General features: G+C 40.4%; 1 protein-coding gene across 3 annotated transcripts in view; it reads right to left on the bottom strand.

Moving 5' to 3' along the window:
• The window catches only part of LOC127426718 (forkhead box protein N2-like), a 37,975-nt gene continuing 16,645 nt past the window's right edge, over positions 1-21,330 (bottom strand). Inside the window, exons 2-6 of one of the 3 annotated variants that reach the window (XM_051673685.1) lie at positions 10,566-11,143; positions 9,553-9,677; positions 7,524-7,579; positions 7,111-7,179; positions 1-3,425 (exon numbers count right to left, since the gene is read on the bottom strand). In XM_051673685.1, coding sequence (XP_051529645.1) covers positions 3,067-3,425; positions 7,111-7,179; positions 7,524-7,579; positions 9,553-9,677; positions 10,566-11,143 — 1,187 coding nt within the window. In that variant the 3' untranslated portion in view covers positions 1-3,066. The other 2 variants (XM_051673688.1, XM_051673687.1) reach the window with 2 other exon arrangements.

The following is a 21,330-nucleotide window of genomic DNA, read 5'->3' as shown; positions in this document are numbered from 1 at the left end:
GTAAAAGAAAGAACTCTTTTATTCTTTAATACCATATATAATGCAAGAATTGCATATCTTTGGCAAAAATAAACTTTATAAACATTGTATTAACAGCGGTTAGCTTACAAAATCAAAAATCAGGTTCCGTCTGCCACACATACATGGCACACGAACAAGAGAAAATTGATGGGGAAGTGGCAACTCAGTGGGCCATATCTTAACAATAATAACAATAATAATTAATAGGCAGCTGTTTTCAGAATTGGCCTCAATTTCTAAAACTACAGCTTGGTCCCCCTCCCTGCATTAATACTTGCATTCTGTTTTAGCACTATGTACAGCTGGGGGGAGGGGTTGTGAATTGGCAGCCATGGTTAAAGTGACAGGGAAAGAGCTTCACGAGGATAGGCAGCTTTAAAGTGATCAACTCAAAGAACACAGGAAGTTCTAGTATGCCAGTGTGAAGGCCAAATGGCAGTTATATTTCACAATTTCACATGCTTGGGTATCTAAAATCATAATGTAGCCTCAAACACTTAAAAACCCAATCAAACACAATCAAACTGAAGATTCAGGTTCACAGAGTACACACAGCCAGACAAGTTTTGTGAGCAGCAATTTTGGCAATCTCAAAGGGAACAAAAACCCATAACGGGACAGGTTAAACATGGCTGGGAGTCCAGAGAGTTCTTAGTATCATAGTTTTTAGTTCACATCCAGACATGCTTCTATTTCCCATGTAAAATTCAGTTGATTCTCCCATCACTTTTAAGATCCTTGAGAAAAGTTACTCAGATATACATTTTCACTCACACCAGCTTCACTTCCTTTAGTTCTGTTCTGATCACTTTCTCCCATAATCAGCCCCAATCAGCGAGCTGCATCTTTTAAGCAAAAAGTTTTTCTCTCTCCTTGTAGGCTTGTTGGTTTTTTTTGTGCAGTTCATTGTCTCTGGTTTCCTCTCAAGCCCTGGGAACTCTCTGGAGGTCTGGAGAAGCAAAAGCGGCAGTGGGAAGTGGTGTACCACTTAGCTCACCATACTGGGGAGAATAGCCACACAGGTTGAACCAAGAACAACAAGACAATGGCCTGGGCTGCGTTACCCAACAGCATTGCAAGTTTAAGTTGATCGTAGACACCATTGGTGCCAATGGTGTCTACGATCTACTTAGGCTTACAATGTTTTGGGGAAACGCAGCCCTGATTTGGGTAAAGGTGACCCTTATGGCAACAAAACAGGGTTCATATATCTTGCAGTAGAGGTAAAGAGGTCCTTTTATGTACTCACCCATTTACTGTCATCATTTACTCGCACTTATGTTGTTTAAAATCTGCATGACTTTCTTCCACGGAAAACAAAAGCAGAGTGCATTTGGCAGAATGTTAGCCTCAGTCACATTTCACTTTCAAGGTATGTTAAAAAAAACAAAAAAAACAAAGGAATAGTGAATTTTGAAGCCTTATTGAAAGGAATAGTTCACCCAAAAATGAAAATTCTCTCATCATTTTCTCACCCTCATGCCATCCCAGATGTATATGACTTTCTTTCATCTTATCTTTTCATATCTCAGCTCTGTATACAATGCAAGTGAATGGGTGCCTACATTTTGAAGCTCCAAAATCCAAGGGCAACATAAAAGTACTCCAGATGACTCCAGTGGTTAAATCAATGTCTTCTAAATTGATATGATAGGTGTGGGTGAGAAACGGATCAGTATTTAAGTCCTTTTTTTAAATTCTCCTCCCTGCTCAGCCAGTCTCCATTTCAGTTTCACGCTTCCATTTTTCTTCTTCTGTTTTTGGTGATTCACAGTCTTGCATATCGCCCCCTACTGGGCAGAGAGGAGAATTTATGATAAAAATGACTTAAACATTGATCTGTTTCTCACTCACACCTTTAATCTCGTGTTTAAACACAAGGATTAAACCACTGGAGTTGTTTGTATTACTTTTATGCTCTCTTTATGTGGATTTTTGAGCTTCAAAATGTTGGCACCCATTCACTTCCATTGTGAGTGGCTGACTTATAGAGCTGAAATATTCTTTTAAAAATCTTAATTTCTGTTCTGCAGAAGAAAGTTATACACATCTGGTATGCCAGGAGGGTGAGTAAATCATGAGAGAATTTTCATTTTTGGTTGAACTATCCCTTTAAGTGAATGGTGAGGCTAATATTCTAAAGAAAGAAAATCATACAGCTTTAGAACAACATGTGGGTGAGTAAATGATAAAATAATTTTCATTTTTGGGTGAACTATCCCGTTTATCAAGTCAGTGCACATGGAATGGCACAACACCTGACTATGCAGATAAGTAGAAGCACTGCAGAAACACTGAGGTGGATGTGCATGCCACAAAAAGCGGTTTCTTTCAAGCTGTTCTCCAGGCTTTTCTACGGCAGAATAGTTACAGTGGTCAGGTTGGGAATACAAAACTTCCAATAAGGATTCACGGGAGGAGTCACATGAGTTTGACATCATAACTGCGGTAGCAAAAGGCTCCCAGGGGCATGCCATCACCACTGCACAGGATATAAACCAGCAGTACAAAAATAAAAATAACTACAGATTTTTAGGTCAACTAATTATTGCGTTTTTCTTTGTCATATTATGAACCAAAGTCTTATGATCCAAAATCAATGGCACTTTCAAATTTCTCTTCATTTTTTAAGCTTTTCTTTTTCCCCTATATGATGAAGAACTCCGAGACGTCTTGGGAGCTTGTAAAATCCATGCATTCATTCATTCTATAAATGAGTTTGTGTTGATTTAGAGGTGGAAGCATGCACATTTTCCAGTCTTTTTTTAAGTGATTAACATCTTCAAACCCTCGTCCTGATAAACTCAAATGATGTGGGCTGTTCATTCAAATCTTTTTTTCTTTTCTGTACAATAAAACATGTCAGTATGGCTTTTCTCTCCTATTGCCATATTTGATGAGTGGACAGGACATACTCCCAGTTTAAAAACAAAAGGAAAGAAAGCACCTCAACAATGACAAACGAGAAGAAAGTTACACCAAACCAGAAGAGAGGTTGGGTAGGCCACAGGATGGAGTCAAGAATTAGGGCCAGGTTAGACAGTCTCATTTCCTACTAATTTTCCTGCTCTTGCGTCTTGCGGCAACTAGACTGGTGCGAATACCAGCCAAGTGTAGAAGCGAGCCAGCCGCCTCCTTTAGCTCCTCATCCACCTCGGGTCGTGAATCTCTCCTGCACCTCTTCCCTGATAACGGGCCCTGCGGCTGGCTGCGCTGCCATCGGTCCCGACCTCCTCTCTCCTGCTCATGGTGCAAACCCAGGCTGAAGTTGACTGGTTGTGAAGGAATCATCTGGTGAGGGCTGGGCGGGGCAGGGGTGCTGCTGTAGGTGTGATCCTGCTTTGGATCCCGACTCACAACCACCAAGTCCCTTCTGGAAAGATCTATGGGACCCTCTTGGTCATCTGTGACAAAGAAATCATGAGCAAAGTGATAACTGATGAGTATCAATAGATTTTTTATTGAATAGGGATACCAGTACTTCTATACCAAGACAATACTTACATGTAAATAAAAACAATACCATATTTTCTACAGTATCAGTAGTACCAAGGACTGACTCAATTCGGTACCTACACATTGTTTGATTGACAGATGGCTACTTTGGAAGGCTCGCATGTGCACTTACAAGCGTGCTCTGTAAAGAGTGCTCTCGGTGATACGGCTGTATGCATGAATGGATAAATACACATCTTTGCAACATTTTACTGTAAACACTATTGCTTAAGTGAATGTAAACAGGCAGAAAAAAATGGATCAGTAAACATTTTCAAATTTGCACATTAGGCCTTGCCATGTAAATGTATATTAAGCATCTTGCTGATATGTTGGTATGTCTCATGTTATCAATATTAATCAAACAACAATATTGACAAGAAGATTAAGAAGCACTCACTGTTCTTATTTCCTTTGTTCTTAATTATTAACTAAAACCTGAAGCAGTGGTTATTTCACTGAAAAATACTTGGTGTACATGCCATTGTTGTAATTCAATTTATGAATATTGATATTAATATCATTTCAAAGAAAGGTGGTTGTTCAATAGCATTTTTTGCAGTGGTATTGAAACTGGTATTGAGAATTGTGAAATTTCACTGTATTAGTACTGATACTTTGGTATTGTGATCCATGTTAGGCCAAGTTACTCAAAAAGTAATCCACTATAAATGACTGATTACTTCTATAAAAGTGTTCTCTGATTACTTTACTGTTTATGTAATTGAAAAAGTAGTCATGTCAATTTGTATGCGAACCCCGAAGACTAATTCACCGTCTGTTCCCTCTGGATTTTCCTGTGGGTTTTTATAATGGCAGTTTTGCATTTATAAAATATTGTCTGTGGTAAACATTACTTTAAGATACTTGGACGTTTGTTATACAACATAAATTACACACTAAAATCTCAAACGTTAATTTTGAAGCCATATTGAATAGGGATGTGCACGGATAATCGACATTCAGTTAACCGCTCGACGGGCCACTATTCAGTTATTCTACACGAGCAATAGAGGTCTTCAACTTCACCGAAACTTGACAAGTTCCAACAAACCGTCAGGTTTTGAGTCAGTTTTTCAAGTATAGGGCAAGTTAGGGGCTGTACAAACATACATTTTTGTGAGTCTGCGCTTTTTTACTATTTACTGTTAACACCCGGAGGACGGGCGTCTTTGACTGTTGCGCTGAATCTCCGTTTTTTCTTTAAGCATCTCGTGAAAGATGACCACATATTTAGACACCAAATGAAGTTAAAAAGAACTTAAATTTTTATAAACATATCATTTGTAACATATCATATTTGTTGCGCTGCATTGTGCTGCTTTCTGAAGAGGTTTAGCTTGCAAAGAGGACTTCATGTGACTGTTACACCATTAAACATGATTCCAGGTTGTTTTTCACCAAGGAAAGTTTCAGTGCTTGATAAACGGTGTTTTTTTCCCTTTTGCTCTGGAGTGCTTATTTTCGTACAATAATTAGACAAGTTCAATGCCAGTGTTCAAAGCAGCCCGAAGAGGCTATTTAACCACAGCAGTGTAACTCCATGCACATGACAACTTGCATTCACTGCCTCATGGAAATGTGAAGCTGCACGGGCAGAGTGCATATACAGGTAGTAACAGTTCGGCTATTTTTGTTTGAGTTTAATGTGAGATTTTAACATTTGAAGGTCTATGTATTGTGCTATTTGGGCTCATATCTCACTGTGCACTTTATTTGCTGCTGTTTTGAATAGTGTGAGGAAATTCCATTGCAATGAGCATTCTTTATTCCCGCATCCCGACTCTAGACGAAAAACTGATTAACCATTCGTAAAACATTGCTGTTAACCGAAAGTTAAAAACGGTAACCGTGCACATCCCTAGTATTGAAGCAACACACTATTAAAACGGCAACTTCAAAATTCACATTTCAGATATGAAAGTGTGTAACATACGTTGTAAAACAAAACATCCAAGTGTCTTCAAGTAATTTTTATCACAGAACTTTTTTAATAAGAAATCCAAAACTGCTACAATAAAAACCCATAGGAAAATCCAGAGGGAACCCATGGTGAATTTTTAGACTATAACCTGAACAGCTCTTACTTTACTTTTTAAGTTATTTTCCAAAACAAATGTAACTTATTACAAAAATAATGTCTATATTTCCTCGTATATATCCTAGCACACAAGTCATATACCTAGTAACACATGTTCCTGCCTTACAATGACTTGTTAGGGGCACACATCCTTCAGCTGACACAGGGACACAAATAGACTTGCATGAAAATTAGTTATATTTTAAATTAGGGCTGGGAATCGATTAAAAATTTGTAAACTAATTAAAATCGCACAATTTTCTGTAATTAATCACTATTAATGGCGATTAAATTATGGTACATGATACGTTACAAAAAAAACATTACAAAAAATCTTAAATATATTTACTTCATACTTGGTCTAAAAGAACTCGCAAGAAATCGGTAAGTCATAATTAATTTGAATAAAAATAAATAAATATGTACACATTCAAATGTGTATTTTTTTATTTTTTTGTTGAGTTTTTGCGAATTAGACACAATTTTACAGGTATTAATCTTTGATACCAGTATATGTACACATGCCATAAAATCAGTGGACATGCTGCTATTACAATTTGGGCAAAATCCTCTGGCGTTTTCCAGTGGACATTGTTTAATAATAGTATCAAATGGGCAGATTCACTTCATATCAAACTTTATTAGCAAGAGAAACTCGTGTACATTGCCAATGCATTATTAGACACTATACATACAGATATAAAACATAATGAATGCTCAAGTTTAATTAACTGAAGTTTAATATCTCAAAACTGTTATTTTCTCTGGCTGCCATTCAGTCTCTACAAGTAGGTACACTGGCTGCAGCTCGCTGAACGGTCAGGTCCTTCTCACTCAGTCTCGATCATGCGCACATGCGGGGTCTCTTTCTCGTGGTTCCGCTTTTGAAAATGGTTCAGACGACAGTAGACGACTCGCATGCCTGGTTCATGCAAAGTCTCCATTCTCCGTACGGTAAATTCGCTCCCGTGTTTATAATGCCTGGGACACGTGTCGCGTATAACAAAACATGCACTGCTCCACACAATTACTTTCTGTGTTAGGATGTGCAGTTGTGTATCGAGCGTGTACCTCCTGAAAATGTATATATGCCAGTTAGCCATAGAAAGTGGGGAAAATATTAGTGGCATTAAAGCGTAAAATTTCCCAAACCTATTTTAAATATATACTACTTCAATAATATGATTTTAGAAATGTGTAACCCTAGTAATGTCCTTAAAAGTTAATTAAATTAATTGAAGGTCAGTAACTAATCTATTCGTGTACTTTTTGACTTGACAGTAATTAGATTACAGTAACCAATAACTTTGTAATCGGATTACACCCAACACTGACTGTGACATCCCTCATACAAAGATTATGTAAAAAGATATGCAGACATTATGTAGACAGATATGCAGATATTCAAGGTCTTCATTAAAATAAACCTGATGTAACATGGATAAAAAATGAAGGGAAGAATAAAAGGGGAAGAACGAAATATGAGAAGTGGGTGTATAATGATGGTCTCTTACATGAGTCAATGTTCTGCTCAGAGGCAGATTTTAACAGCATCATGGCAGTGGCAGCATCAAAATCACATTCTGTAAAGAGAAAGACACGTTTAATGCACACAGGTATTGACTACTTGTGTGTGTCTTTGCTTGTGTGTATGTTTAAGTGAATGAGTCACTTCCACCCATGAGTGAAACAGTCTCTCTTGCTCTCATTTAAAAGTATCAATGCCTTGGTTGTCAAGGTTACCAAGTACAGGAAAGAGATGGCATCACTGCGCAGAGTGTAGACCGCACAAGTAAGAGGTGAGTGAAACAAAAGAAGTTGAGATGAGTGACAGGCTTCAAGGTGTGATGTATGTGGTGTGAAATGGGGTGAAAACAATGTGACCATGTCATGGAGTATCTGAACAGAACTGATGAAGTCTACTAACCTTTAAGGGCACAGCCCTGCTCTGATGTGAAGAGGTGATGAGGAGGAGATGAGGCACTACAGAGGAGAAAACAGAAAGAGAAAAAATAAGATACACCTATAGAGTGCAACAGAATATGTCACTGCTGGGCTAAATTGGTGTGCTTTGTGGATTCACAATTCTCTTATTCAATTCATTTCTCCTTAGGATGAATGGGTAGTGTAGTTCTTCACTATGAGATCGACTATTTAACAAGATAAAAAGTATTAACTTCTAGTAATGTGAACTGATGGCTTCAACAGAAGCATTTAGCATTGATAAACAACCTCAGAGCTCACGGTAGGTCTGTCTTTAAAAGTTTGTAAGTTTTAGATAAAAATAAATTTGCCAGTGGAGAAAATGGATGGGATTTTTACTTCTGCAACCAGATTGTTGCGCTCTATTAGATATGGTTATAGGTGGTATGATCAAAATCTTTTAATCACAGTATGAGTAATTTTATATACCAGTAACATAGTATAGTTATTTTTGCTGGAAATTCATATTCTGGGTGATATGCAAGAAATATGTTCAAGAAATAAAAAAAATGTGATATGTGATTACACCGTCGATTCCTCTGCCCCAACTGCTGAAGCTGTATGTAATATTTTTGCTTTATCGATTTTGCTTTCAAATTGAAATTCATTTATTGAAACACAAAAAACTGAATCCAGAGATATTTCTAAATTCAAATTGCAATTCAATGAAACAAAAAAGCAATTAAAACCACAAAGTGGTCAACATTTTTTTATTTAATCACCTCTCGTTTGCCATCACGCAAGTATCCGTAAGTATGTCTACAACAACAGGTAGAAAATGTCTTATACAAATTATGATCCAAAGAAAATTATAAAATGTAAACATAATAATAATAATGATAACTGAAATATAAATAAATGCTAGGTTCAAGGTGTTTTTGTATTATTTTATGATTTGTGAACCAGCAGATTTGCATTCACTTTGCACGTTTAGCTCAAACTGTTCTGTGGAAATAAAGCTAACATAACTTTGAGCACCTCCTGAGAATGTCTTTGGTCATTTGCAGTATTCTCAAAGACAACATTATTCTTGCAAACAGTTTTCAGACAACTGAAATAGAGAAGATTGAGAACTCTTTACATGCGTGTTTTCCATGAGACACGCTCACGCTTCACGCCTCTGAACAAACAGCGAATTCGACATGCGCGTTGACGGCTTTTCTGTCATCTGTTCTTAAAAATATCATAAAGTGTGTTTCTTTAAGCATGTGTCTAAGTCAGCATTTTGTGTCACTCCGTGACGTCTAGCAGGTCGGCCACCACAGTGGCAGACAGATGAGCAAAAGTACCCACCATTGCGCATTAAATAAACGTCCTGACTCGCAGGTGCTAATTTTAAACCCTGGGCTACTATTTAATATGTCTGCTGACTTCCCAGCAGCATGGTTTTGTCATTTCGCAATGTCAATGAGCTTCGATATCGGCATTGGGATATTTATTAGGTATCATCGATTATATCGTCCTGTCGCCCAGCCCCTAATAAGCATGCAGTAGTGCCTGTTTTTAACAATACAGGGAATTAGATAAGACTTCATAACAAATGAATTAGTCGGGCATCATGTTAAAATTTCATTAAAAACCAAAGATTTAAAACAGTAATTTAATAGTAGTTTGTTGTCACTGTAAAATAGCCAACATGTGCACACTTTTGACCGCACATCAGTTATCTAAATGAATGTGGCAAACAGTGAAATTGCTTGGCAACTGTAAACAACCTTCAGTTATACCACGTTGGATTTTTTAAATTATGCCACGATTATACCACAGTATAAACAGTATAGTAGGATATCTACAACACCCAGCCCTGAATGCGTTGAATATTTCAGTGGGTGGACACCATGAAATATGAGTTAGCAGTATACAGACATTGTTCACTACAGATTCTGATTAAATCCTTAATAAAAGGCAGAATAAGCCACAACCCTATGCATTAAATTCCCACGTATTAGACATAATCAGGGCAGTGTTAACACCTGGAAGGGGAGGCAGGAGGGGTGCAGAAGGCATGTGCTTTCGGGAAGTGCTGCTTCTTCAGGGCTTGCATCAGCATGGGCCGGAACTCAGGATGAACGCACCACAGAGAGCCTTTCCCATTGGTCTAGAAGAGAGAGGACGAGTTTGAATCGCAAGAAACAAGCATGATCTCAGCATGGTGCTGTGAGGACCAGGCTCAGGTTAAATGACCACAGGGCCATGCCAACTGTCTGTCTTCACACTATAGTAATGGCTCTTACACTGTACATTCATGAGCACATCATATAATAGCTGCAAAATGATCATCACTAGAGAAAACTATAAAGACCTCATGGGAAGGATGCAGAATGGCAGTGCCGAGCACCTGCTCTGTTTGCATGGGGGTATTTGTGTATGTGTTTGAATGGAGTGCTCATCACCCTTTGTCTGAGGTGTGGTCCTGCAGGGGAATATGACCTTGACTCACTTCACTAGCCGTGTTCATAAACAGGAAAGAGGAAACATTTCCATGGCAACAGACACCAGGCTGAGACATATGAAACCCACAGATTCACACACAATGTCACATGATAACGGAACATACCATCCTCCCCGTTCCATAAATCATTTTGCCAACAATGGCTCACATACAAAAAATGAAAACATCTGCCTCACTCCGTTTAACTGGCTGTGTACCCTGCTTTGAGAACACTGACTTTCAAAAAGCCCTAAACCAATATCCCTCTTGACAACCCTGTTAGCACACTGCAGTCAACCTGCACTCTTTTATTCACTGACCCAGTTAATGAAATGTCTGGGCTAATGTCCTGCAGCAATGTTGTGTGAATCACTCTTGCGAAAAAGATGTTCCTCTTTACATAACAATTAGTTCTGGTAATCTAAAGTGGTGTTCCAAGAGTAATGATATTTAAATAACTGTTCATAGAGTAAATAATGACAGAATTTTCATTTTTGGGTGAACTATTTTTTTTTTTAAGTATACCACATGGGACTTTCCCTTTTGCGTTCTTACCTTTCCTATGCTTCGCTCTACTTTGCGGAAGCACTTGTTTAGGGAGAGGTTGTGACGCACAGAGTTCTTCCAGCCAGTGGGGGCACTGGAGAAATAAGGAAAATACTTGAGGATCCAGCCATAGATGTCCTTCACAGGGAGAGATTTGCTGGGTGACTGCTCAATTGCCATATATATCAGTAAGGAGAAAGAGAATGGAGGCTTTGACTTGTGTGGATCTCTATCACTTCCTGCACTTGCCGCTGAGATGGATGAGGTGGTGTTACTGTGTGGTGACCCACCACCACCCTCGATGTCGAATAGTGGGCTGTTGTTGGGTTGTGCCTCGGGTCCTCCGAGAGTGAAGTTCTGCAGCAAGTTCTCATGAAGCCAGTTCAGGTTGGTTAGCTCATCGTCTTCAGACTCACCTCCTATGACACTCAGCGCTCGAGCGATCTGGTCCAGACTAGTAGCCATGGGACTGGAAGCACTCTCTGCTTCAGGAAGAGTCCCTGCTCCACACACGCCCTGCGCTCCAAGGGATTCAGCTTTCTTATCTGGAGACATCCCGATTATCGGACCCATCAAACCAGGAGGGTCTGTGGAGACAAAGGGGGAAGGGTATTAGAGAGAATATAAAGACAGCATTGGTTACTAAACATGTTAATCACAAATAAATATGGGTGTACTTAAAGGTGAGATAATAGGATAAGTGTGTTGTCTAAAACAGGATTTTTTTTTTTTTTTTTTTTTTTTTTTTTTATGCCAAGGATCCCCAAATTTGATATTCCCCTTGCAATCTACCCCTTCCTAAAATACAAAAGCAATTATTTATTTTAATTTAGGACTGGGCGATATGATGATATATATCGTGGAAACGATTTACAGTAAAGTGTTAATCGATAGAGATTTTGCTATATCGTGTATATCGCATTATGTAAATATCCATATGCGCAGCATGGGCTTATCTATCAGTGGGCAGGGCTTCACGTGAGACTGAGAGAATAAGAAATATGAACAGGGTTATGGCATTAAAAACAAATTTTGGCAGCCGCCAAAGCATATTCAATGAAAATAATCTCGCATTGGTGCTTCATTAGTGCTTAATATGCTTCTCATCTGTTTCATGTGAGTGTCACGTGCGCTTTCTCTGGAGCACACAGTGCGCACGAATCCAGCAGGATTCTCAATATTTACAGGAGAGCGCAGAACGGGATCACTCAGCTACTGGTCACATTTTTTAAAATATATATTTATTTAAAATTTGTTTTCTGCAAGAAGTGTTTACATAATTTTGGATATTTACAGCAAATTTTTATTTTCGTTAGTTTTTTCACTTATGCATTATTTTCTTTGTTGTGTTGCTTTGGGAAGATCTTGTGTTTTTTGTGGAAAGTTTAAAATAATAATAATAATAATAATAATAATAATATTGTTCAACAACATATCAGACTGTTGCATTTAGCATAAGGGTGTTTTTTATTATTATTTTTTTTTTTATGGACTATTATCAATTTCCAAATAAAGACAAAATTATAAAAAGGAGGTAGTATCTGGAAGTATTTAATTCACTGATTGGATTATCAAAAAATATGCTGTAAAATATGTTTATTTAATATATTACATTTTTTTAATTAATTTTACAAATAAATTTATTATATCGTGATATAAAATGACTCATATCATGATATAAGATTTATGTCATATCGTCCACCCCATTTTCATTTATAAAGAGCCATTTATATTGTGATATAAACATGTTGTCGGCAATAATAAATAGTTGTATTTCTCATTGTGCCAAGCCAAAAGAAATAATTCAGATATTATGTGGAAAATATTTACTTTGTAATTCATTTGACATTGTATCTTTGTTCTGCCCAATATTAGAGTAATGTTACATGTATAAACCTGAAGAAATGTTTTTCAACTGAAAATATATTTCAAATTATAACATTTTAAATAATTTAACTGAAATTTCTTTAGAAAGCAGAATATAATCATTGTTAAAATCTGCAAATGTTTTTTATTCTACGTTTTGTTTTTTACACTTTTTTTAACTAGTCACTTATAAGGAAGCCCTATTTAAGCGTTCACAGAATGTAAGGGTCTTTTTTTCTAACGTGACATGTAAAAAAAAAAAAAAAAAAAAAATGCAAATGCTCAGATGAGACACTGAGAAAAAAAAAAAAAAAAAAGACAACACTAAAGGCAAAGATGTCTGTCTGCATGTGTACACTGACCAACAAAAAAATAATGGAGTCTGGCAGTAATCGTTTTGAACCTAATTGTTGAAGGTGTTGGATGTGTTACCCTCTCTGAGAAGTTTTGTCTCTAAATCCATCTAGAGGCAAAACTCAATATTTCAAAATTTGCAACATTGTTTTCCATCCATATGATCATAAATATAATGACCCGCCAAACATCATCATTTCTCTATCGCTTGATTTTACCCCACTGTAATAGTTAGCTTTTTTCTAAACTGTTTACAAGGATCGCACAAGTTTCTTGAAGTGCTTAAATGTGGGTTTTAGAAATGCAAGTACTGGAATACCTGGAAAATCGCCTTGTTTTATTGAAAAGTGCTTGAGATTAAAACAAACCATTTCTTCCATTTAATATGTGTCCATCAAAGATGAGATCCTGCACTCCACTTTCATTGAATGTTCCTTTTAAATATTCTTTCTGTTCTTTCTGTACACGAGAATTCTCTCGTAAATAAATTAACTGGTACACAAGTCTGAGCTGCATGTTGAACTCTTAAAGTGACAGTACCATTTAAAGGAATAGTTCACCCAAAAATGAAAATTTGCGGATAATTTACTCACCCTCAGGCCATCCAAGATGAATCCGAGTTTCTTTTTTCATCAAAACAGAATTTAAGATTTTTAGGATTTCATTTCAGACCTCCTCTTTTAAACAATGCAAGTGAATGTACTCCATTTTTGACGGTCCAAAATGCATATTTAGGGTGCATCAAAATAATCCACACGACTCCAGTGGACAAATAAAGCTCTTCTGAACCCAAACGATTGATTATTTTTAGAAACAAAACAATACTTATATACTCTTTAACTACAAATGTTCACATCCGTACATCTCTGTGACGTGCGCTCATGAGAGGGATGATGTAAGCTCATTGGTAAGGTCACGCATAGCGTGGAGGCGGCGGCAGGAAGCGCGTCATTGTTTACAAGAGAAACTTCCACAGACCATGTGTCGTTCATAAACCAAAAGAGTATAAAACAATATAAAATAAAAACAATTTCCAAATAATAATAAAAAAAACATTACAGCAGTAAATTACCATCCTTTATTTCGGAGCAATGCCGTTGCGTTATCTACTTGTGCTTTTTCTTTAGCAGGAATATATAGGCTATATGACTGTCAGGAATTCAAGCCACACAAGTTGTAGTTAGTGAAACTAAGTGTCCTTTGTGTAAGACTTGACAGTGAAGTAGCGTGAAGGTGAGTTATTTATGCAGGCAGTGAAGAGCGAGTGAATTGAGTGCAGGTGTGGTGAATTAGAAATCGGGTGATGAAGAGCGGAGCGCTGAGGGAGACGTGACAATGACAACGTTTTCACACGTCCCTGAGTTCGCTGGTAAAAACAGCACGGGCACAGCCGATAAATTCAGATACTTACCTTTGTTTCTTTTGATGGTCTGAAATCCTCAGGGGTAAAATGTTCACTACACACCCTCCAATATTTGAGAGAATGTAGGGGTGTACTGATATCCAGGTTCAGCGCGATAAGCCAGAGCTTCAATCGCTCATGATCATGTATAGGCAATCAATGAAAAGTTAATATTTTTCCAGGCTTGCATTTTCTTTGGGCTTTCTGAAGGTTGAAGCATCCAGGATACACAAATCAAATGACCATTTTGAACAATACATTTATACAAATCTACAGCAAAGACAATTAAACTTTTGTACAGCACCCCTCTCTTGTAAACAATTAAGCTCTTCCTGCCTCCTCCTCCACGTGACATGTGACCTTACCAACAAGATTAAATCATCCCTCTCATGAGCGGAAGCGAACATTTGTAGTTAAAGAGTATATAAGTATTGTTTTGTTTCTATAAATAATCAATCATTTGGGTTCAGAAGAACTTTATTTGTCGACTGGAGTTGTGTGGATTATTTTGATGCACCCTAAATATGCATTTTGGACCGTCAAAAAATTGAGGACATTCACTTGCACTGTTTAGAGGAGGAGGCCTGAAATGAAATATAAAAATCTTAAATTCTGTTTTGATGAAGAAAAAAACTAAGATACATCTTGGAGTAAATTATCAGCAAATTTTCATTTTTGGGTGAACTATTCCTTTAAGCGCTTGTTATACAAATGAATGTTAACTCAACTTTATTACTTGTAATTGTACACATTATTTCAAACAGTGTCAGCTCATTTCACTGTTATATATACAATTTCATGATATAATATTAATTGATAGAATGTAGATTTGTTTAAAGTTTAAATTATTAGGATGACAAACAAATAATTAAAAAAATAAAATAAACACTTTCACATACTTTTCAGGACAGGTTCTGTTCAGTTCTATGGCTTGTTCTGCACCTGATCAGCCTGAATGTAGCCCACTATATTTGAAGGCTTATTCATTTGTAATCTTTTCTTATAGAGAAAGGTATGACAACCTCTTATTATTTAAACTTTGAGCATTTGTATTGTGTATTAAATAACTTTTTGATGAGAAAATATAATTTGCATTTTGCGCAAAAAAAGTCAAAAAATAAACAATTTTCTGTCATACATTTGTCATTTAAGTGTTATTGTATCGAATAGAGATTATATCAATTCGTGAACCTCATTTCGTATATTGAACCAAATCATGAGATAACCATATCATCACATCTCTATTTTCTAATATATTAAAGATAAAAAAAGTCCAACATTTTTTTATATAAACTCACTAGTTGGTTGTTTGACAACTAGTCAGTAGGCATGGGATCACATACAGTTGAAGTCAGAAGTTTACATACAACTTAGCCAAATACATTTAAACTCAGTTTTTCACAATTCCTGACATTTAATTGTAGAAAGCATTACCTGTCTTAGGTCAGTTAGGATCACTACTTTATTTTAAGAATGTGAAATGACAGAATAGTATAGAGAATGATTTATTTCAGCTTTTATTACTTTCATCACATTCCCAGTGGGTCAGAAGTTTGCATACACTTTGTTAGTATTTGGTAGCATTGCCTTTAAATTGTTTAACTTGGGTGAAACATTTTGGGTAGCCTTCCACAAGCTTCTCGCAATAAGCTGGTGGAATTTTGGCCCATTCCTCCAGACAGAACTGGCTTAACCGAGTCAGGTTTGTAGGCCTCCTTGCTCGCACATGCTTTTTCAGTTTTGCCTACAAATTTTCTATCGGATTGAGGTCAGGGCTTTGTGATGGCCACTCCAATACCTTGACGTTGTTGTCCTTAAGCCATTTTGCCACAACTTTGGAGATATGCTTGGGGTCATTGTCCATTTGGAAGACCCATTTGCGACTGAGCTTTAACTTCCTGGCTGATGTCTTGAGATGTTGCTTCAATATATCCACATAATTTTACTTCCTCATGATGCCATCTATTTTGTGAAGTGCACCAGTCCCTCCTGCAGCAAAGCACCCCCACAACATGATGCTGCCAGCCCCATGCTTCATGGTTAGGATGGTGTTCTTCGGCTTGCAAGCCTCACCCTTTTTCCTTCAAACATAATGATGGTCATTATGGTCAAACATTTCAATTTTTGTTTTATCAGACCAGAGGACATTTCTCCAAAAAGTAAGTTCTTTGTCCCCATGTGCACTTGCAAACTGTATTCTGGATTTTTTTATGGTGGTTTTGGAGCAGTGGTTTCTTCCTTGCTGATCAGCCTTTTAGGTTATGTCAATATAGGACTCATTTTACTGTGGATATAGATACTTGTCTACCTGTTACCTCCAGCATCTTCACAAGGTCCTTTGCTGTTGATCTGGGATTGATTTGCACTTTTCGCACCAAACTACATTCATCTCTAGGAGACATAATGCATCTCCTTCCTGAGTGGTATGATGGCTGCATGGTCCCATGGTGGTTATACTTGCGTAATATTGTTTGTATAGATGAACATGGTACCTTCAGGCAATTGGAATTTGATCCCAAGGATTAACCAGACTTGTGGAGGTCCATCATTTTTTTCTGAGGTCTTGGCTGATTTCTTTTGATTTTTCCATGATGTCAAGCAAAGAGGCACTGAGTTTGAAGGTAGGCCTTAAAATACATCCAAAGGTACACCTCCAATTGACTCCAATTAGCCATTTTCAGAGAGTATTTTCAGAGAGGCTGCCACCTATTGTACCTCCGTAGACCTGGAGGAGTATACAGACTCAGTTACTGGTAACATTAGCAAGTGCATTGAGGATGTTACTGTCTCCAAAACCATCAAGACTCAGGCAAACCACAAACCATGGTTCACTGCAGAAGTACAGGCTCTAGTGAAAACCAGGGATGCTGCCTACAAGTCTTGAGACGAAAGGGTTTCGCCCAATCCTGGATCTGCATGCCTTGAACAGAGCCTTACACAGGCTTCCGGTCAAGATGTTGACGCAGAAGTGCATCCTGACATCTGTACGACATCAGGATTGGTTCGCGGCCATCGACCTGAAGGATGCGTACTTTCACGTATAGATCCTTCCTCGACACAGACCCTTTCTTCGGTTTGCATTCGAGGGATGAGCATACCAGTACAAGGTCCTCCCTTTCGGTCTGTCCCTGTCTCCTCGCATCTTTACCAAGGTTGCAGAGGCTGCCCTGGGAGAAGGGCATTCGCATTCTTAATTCTCGACGACTGGCTGATCCTAGCTCACTCATGAGATCTATTGTGTGCACACAGGGACCTTGTGCTTTGGCACCTCGACCAACTGGGGCTTCATGTCAACTGGGAAAAGAGCAAGTTCTCCCCAGCACAGAGCATCTATTTTCTTGGTGTGGAGTTGAACTCGATCACCCTGATGGCATGCCTTACGAACGAACGTGCACAGTCGGTGCTGGCCTGCCTGAAAACTTTCACGCAGAAGGTAGCAGTCGAAGTGAAACAATTTCAGAGGCTCCTGGAGCATATGGCATCCTCGGCGGCGGTACTCCCCCTAGGGTTGATGCATATGAGACTGCTCCAGCACTGGCTACAGACTCCAGTTCCGAGGTGGGCATGGCGCCACGGCACCCAGCGCGTGACTATCACGCCTTAGTGCTGTCAAACTTTCAGTCCTTGGTCAGACCTGGCGTTTCTATGGGCAGGGGTTCCCTTAGAGCAAGTCTCGAGGTGCATCATGGTCACGACAGATGCCTCGAATTCGGGCTGGGGCGCTGTGTGCAACAGGCAGGCAGTATCGGGGCTCTGGACAGGGCCCTGCCTGCAATGGCACATCAACTGCCTAAAGTTGCTGCCAGTATTGCTGGCCCTGTGGAGGCTTCAGCCGTTGATTCAGGGCAAGCACATGTTGATCTGGACGGACAACACAGCGACTGTGGCGTACATAAGTACTGTGCGCAAGTAAGCATTTCCCCCAGTGAGCCTCATTGCGCAGATGTTGTGCAAAGTCAGGGAGGACGGGCAACAAGTCCTGATGGTTGCGCCATACTGGCCCAACCGGACTTGGTTTTCAGACCTGATGCTCCTGGCAGTAGCCCCTCCCTGGCGCATTCCCCTGAGGCAGGACCTGCTCACTCAGGGGCAGGGCACACTCTGGCACCCACGGCCACACCTCTGGAATCTCCATGTCTGGCTCCTGGATGGGACACGGAGGACCTAGCAGGCCTTCCGCCAGCGGTGGTAGACACGATCACTCAGGCCAGAGCCCTCGCCACGAGGCGGCTGTATACTCTGAAGTGGCATCTCTTTGCAAATTGTTGTTTGTCCCATGGGGAAGATCCCCAGAAATGCGCAGTCGGGTCTGTGTTGTCCTTTCTACAAGAGGGACTGGAGAGACGGCTGTCTCCCTCTACCTTGAAGGTGTACGTGGCTGCTATTGCAACATATCACGATACACTGGGATGGGAGACCCTCTCGACAGCACGACCTGATCACCAGGTTCCTCAAAGGTGCGAGGAGACCGAATCCCCCTAGACTGCACCTGATTCCCTCTTGGGATCTCTCTGTGGTCCTACCTGCCTTACAGAGAGCCCCCTTTAAGCCCCTAGAGCAGGCCGAGCTCAGTACTTTGTCCCTGAAGTGGTGCTCACTTCTATCAAGAGGGTGGGGGACCTGAAGGCGCACTCTGTCACCAGCGAATGCCTAGAGTTCGGGCCAGCATACTCTCATGTGATTTTGAGACCCCGGCCCAGTTACGTGGCCAAAGTTCCCACCACTCCCTTCCGGGATCAGGTGGTGAACCTGCAAGCGCTCCCTTCAGAGGAGGAAGACCTGGCCTTATCATTGCTGTGTCCAGTTCGCGCCCTGCGCATCTATCTGGACCACACGCAGAGCTTTAGACGCTCTGAGCAGCTCTTTGTCTGCTTTGGAGGTCAGCAGAAGGGAAAAGCTGTCTCCAAACAGAGGTTGTCCCATTGGATTGTGGATGCCATTTCTCTGGCTTACCAATCACAAGAACTGCCGTGCCCTTTGGGAGTCCGTGCGCACTCCACCAGAGGTGTTGCGTTCTCCTGGGCACTGGCGCCTCTCTAGCAGACATATGCAGAGCAGCAGGTTGGGCTACACCCAATACCTTTGCGAGGTTCTACAACCTGTGCATAGAACCAGTTTTGATCAGAGTGTTACGGGGTAACAACAGGTAGGCCGGGCGGCCGGTTAGGTGTATCACTTGCATTGCACCTTTCCCCTTTTGAGGTGATAATGTGCGCTATCTTGTCCACAACAGTTCCCCGTATCTGGTGAATAGTTACAGGGTGAATAACTATCTTTGGACTCAAGATGGCGCCAAGTATGGCTGCTGCGTTGCGAGCTCCGACACAACATAGTAACGTTTTGTTTGTTTTGTTCACAATTCTTATGTTTTTTGTCTTGGATGTTGTCTGCCTTATTGTCTATGACAGACAAACACTTTTGGACATTGGTTCAGCAATTTCACACCGTAAACCAGACTTCAAATTCCTCAATGCCGACCCGCTGTTTACAAACACGCAAGCGGAGCCCTTTGTCTGGGCTGCCCGGCTGCGGAAATGCAAAAGGAAAAGGGGAAACAGAGCCGGCGTTCTCATCAGAGTAAGACGCCGCACAAATCGACCCCCGCTACCCACTATTCTACTGGCAAATGTTCAGTCTCTGGATAACAAGCTCTGCGAGCTGAAAGCGCGGATCTCTTTCCAATGAGAGACGAGGGACTGCTGCATTATCTGCCTTACGGAAACTTGGATGTCTGTGGAGATTCCAGACTCAGCCATTGAACCCGCGGGGTTCTCCGTGCACCGAGCGGACAGAGTGAAAGACCTCTCAGGTAAAAGTAGAGGTGGTAGAGTATGTTTTATGATCAACAAATCCTGGTGTGATCAGAGGAATGTACATTCTATCAAGTCTTTCTGCTCTCCTGATCTGGAATTTCTCATGCTTCTGTGTCGACCATTCTGGCTACCAAGGGAATTCACAGCGATCATTATCACTGCTGTGTACATCCCCCCCACAAGCCGACACAGACCGGGCACTCAAGGAACTGTAAGAAACCGCGCACCCTGAGGCCACATTCATTGTGACCGGGGACTTTAATAAAGCCAGTTTAAAATCAGTCGCACCAAAATACCACCAGCACATTAGTTTCAACACATGAGGGGACCGGGTTTTGGACCATTGCTACTCTCCGTTCCGGGATGGCTACAAATCCCTCCCCCACCCACCATTTGGCAAATCGGACCACTCTTCCATTCTGCTTCTGCCCACTTACAGGCAGAAACTGAAACGGAAAGCACCCACCCTCAGAACGATCTGTGGCATCATTCCATATGTGAACTTCCCCATCGGTAATTCCATGTGAGGTATTCTCCACATGTTAACCTCCCTCTGGTAAGATGTGGTCTCCGTAGTGCTCTCCCTCCTGGAGAGGGAAGAGCACTTCTCCAGCGCTATTCTAGCAGGTGCTTGGCGGGAAATTACTTAATACAAAAATCAGGAAAGGCCATCACCTATAGCTTCCTCGGGTAAGTGCCTCCTCCCACCCTTGTCGGGACCCGGGAGACACTTTACCTGACTCGTTGGAAGGTCACGGCGTGGTTGAGCCCTCGCTGCGAGGCACGCAGCAGCCTGCCGATGTCCGCTCCTCCATAACTCATGACACGGTTCAGCACTTGCGCCGTTTCATATAGGAACCCCTAGTGTCACTACATCGACACAACGTCGAGTGAGTGACAGACAGGGAACGTCTTGGTTACTGGTATAACCTCTGTTCCCTGTTGGAGGGAATGAGACGTTGTGTCCCTCCTACCGCAGCGCTGAACCGACCGCTGACATGGCCGGGACTCTCTCTCGGCTCCTTAGCACAACTCTGAATGTGTGGTTCATGCCATCTCCTTTTATACCCGTATGTCCGGGGCGGAGAGTCGCATGCAAATTCCACTTGCCAATTTTCATGGGCCTTTTCTGAATAAAGCAAAGGTGATTGGAGCTCTCAAGAGCGAACTACTAGTGTCACTACATCGACACAACGTCTCGTTCCCTCCATCAGGGAACAGAGGTTACACCAGTAACAAAGGCGTTCCTGGGAGTGCAAATAGCGGAGGACCTTACCTGGACACTCAACACCACCCGGATAACTGGATAATATCTAGTGTATATCTTTCATACAGCCTA

The sequence above is a fragment of the Myxocyprinus asiaticus genome, chromosome 36, assembly GCF_019703515.2.
Source record: "Myxocyprinus asiaticus isolate MX2 ecotype Aquarium Trade chromosome 36, UBuf_Myxa_2, whole genome shotgun sequence".
Taxonomy (NCBI): Eukaryota; Metazoa; Chordata; class Actinopteri; order Cypriniformes; family Catostomidae; genus Myxocyprinus; species Myxocyprinus asiaticus.
This window is presented reverse-complemented; position numbering and strand designations above follow the sequence as displayed.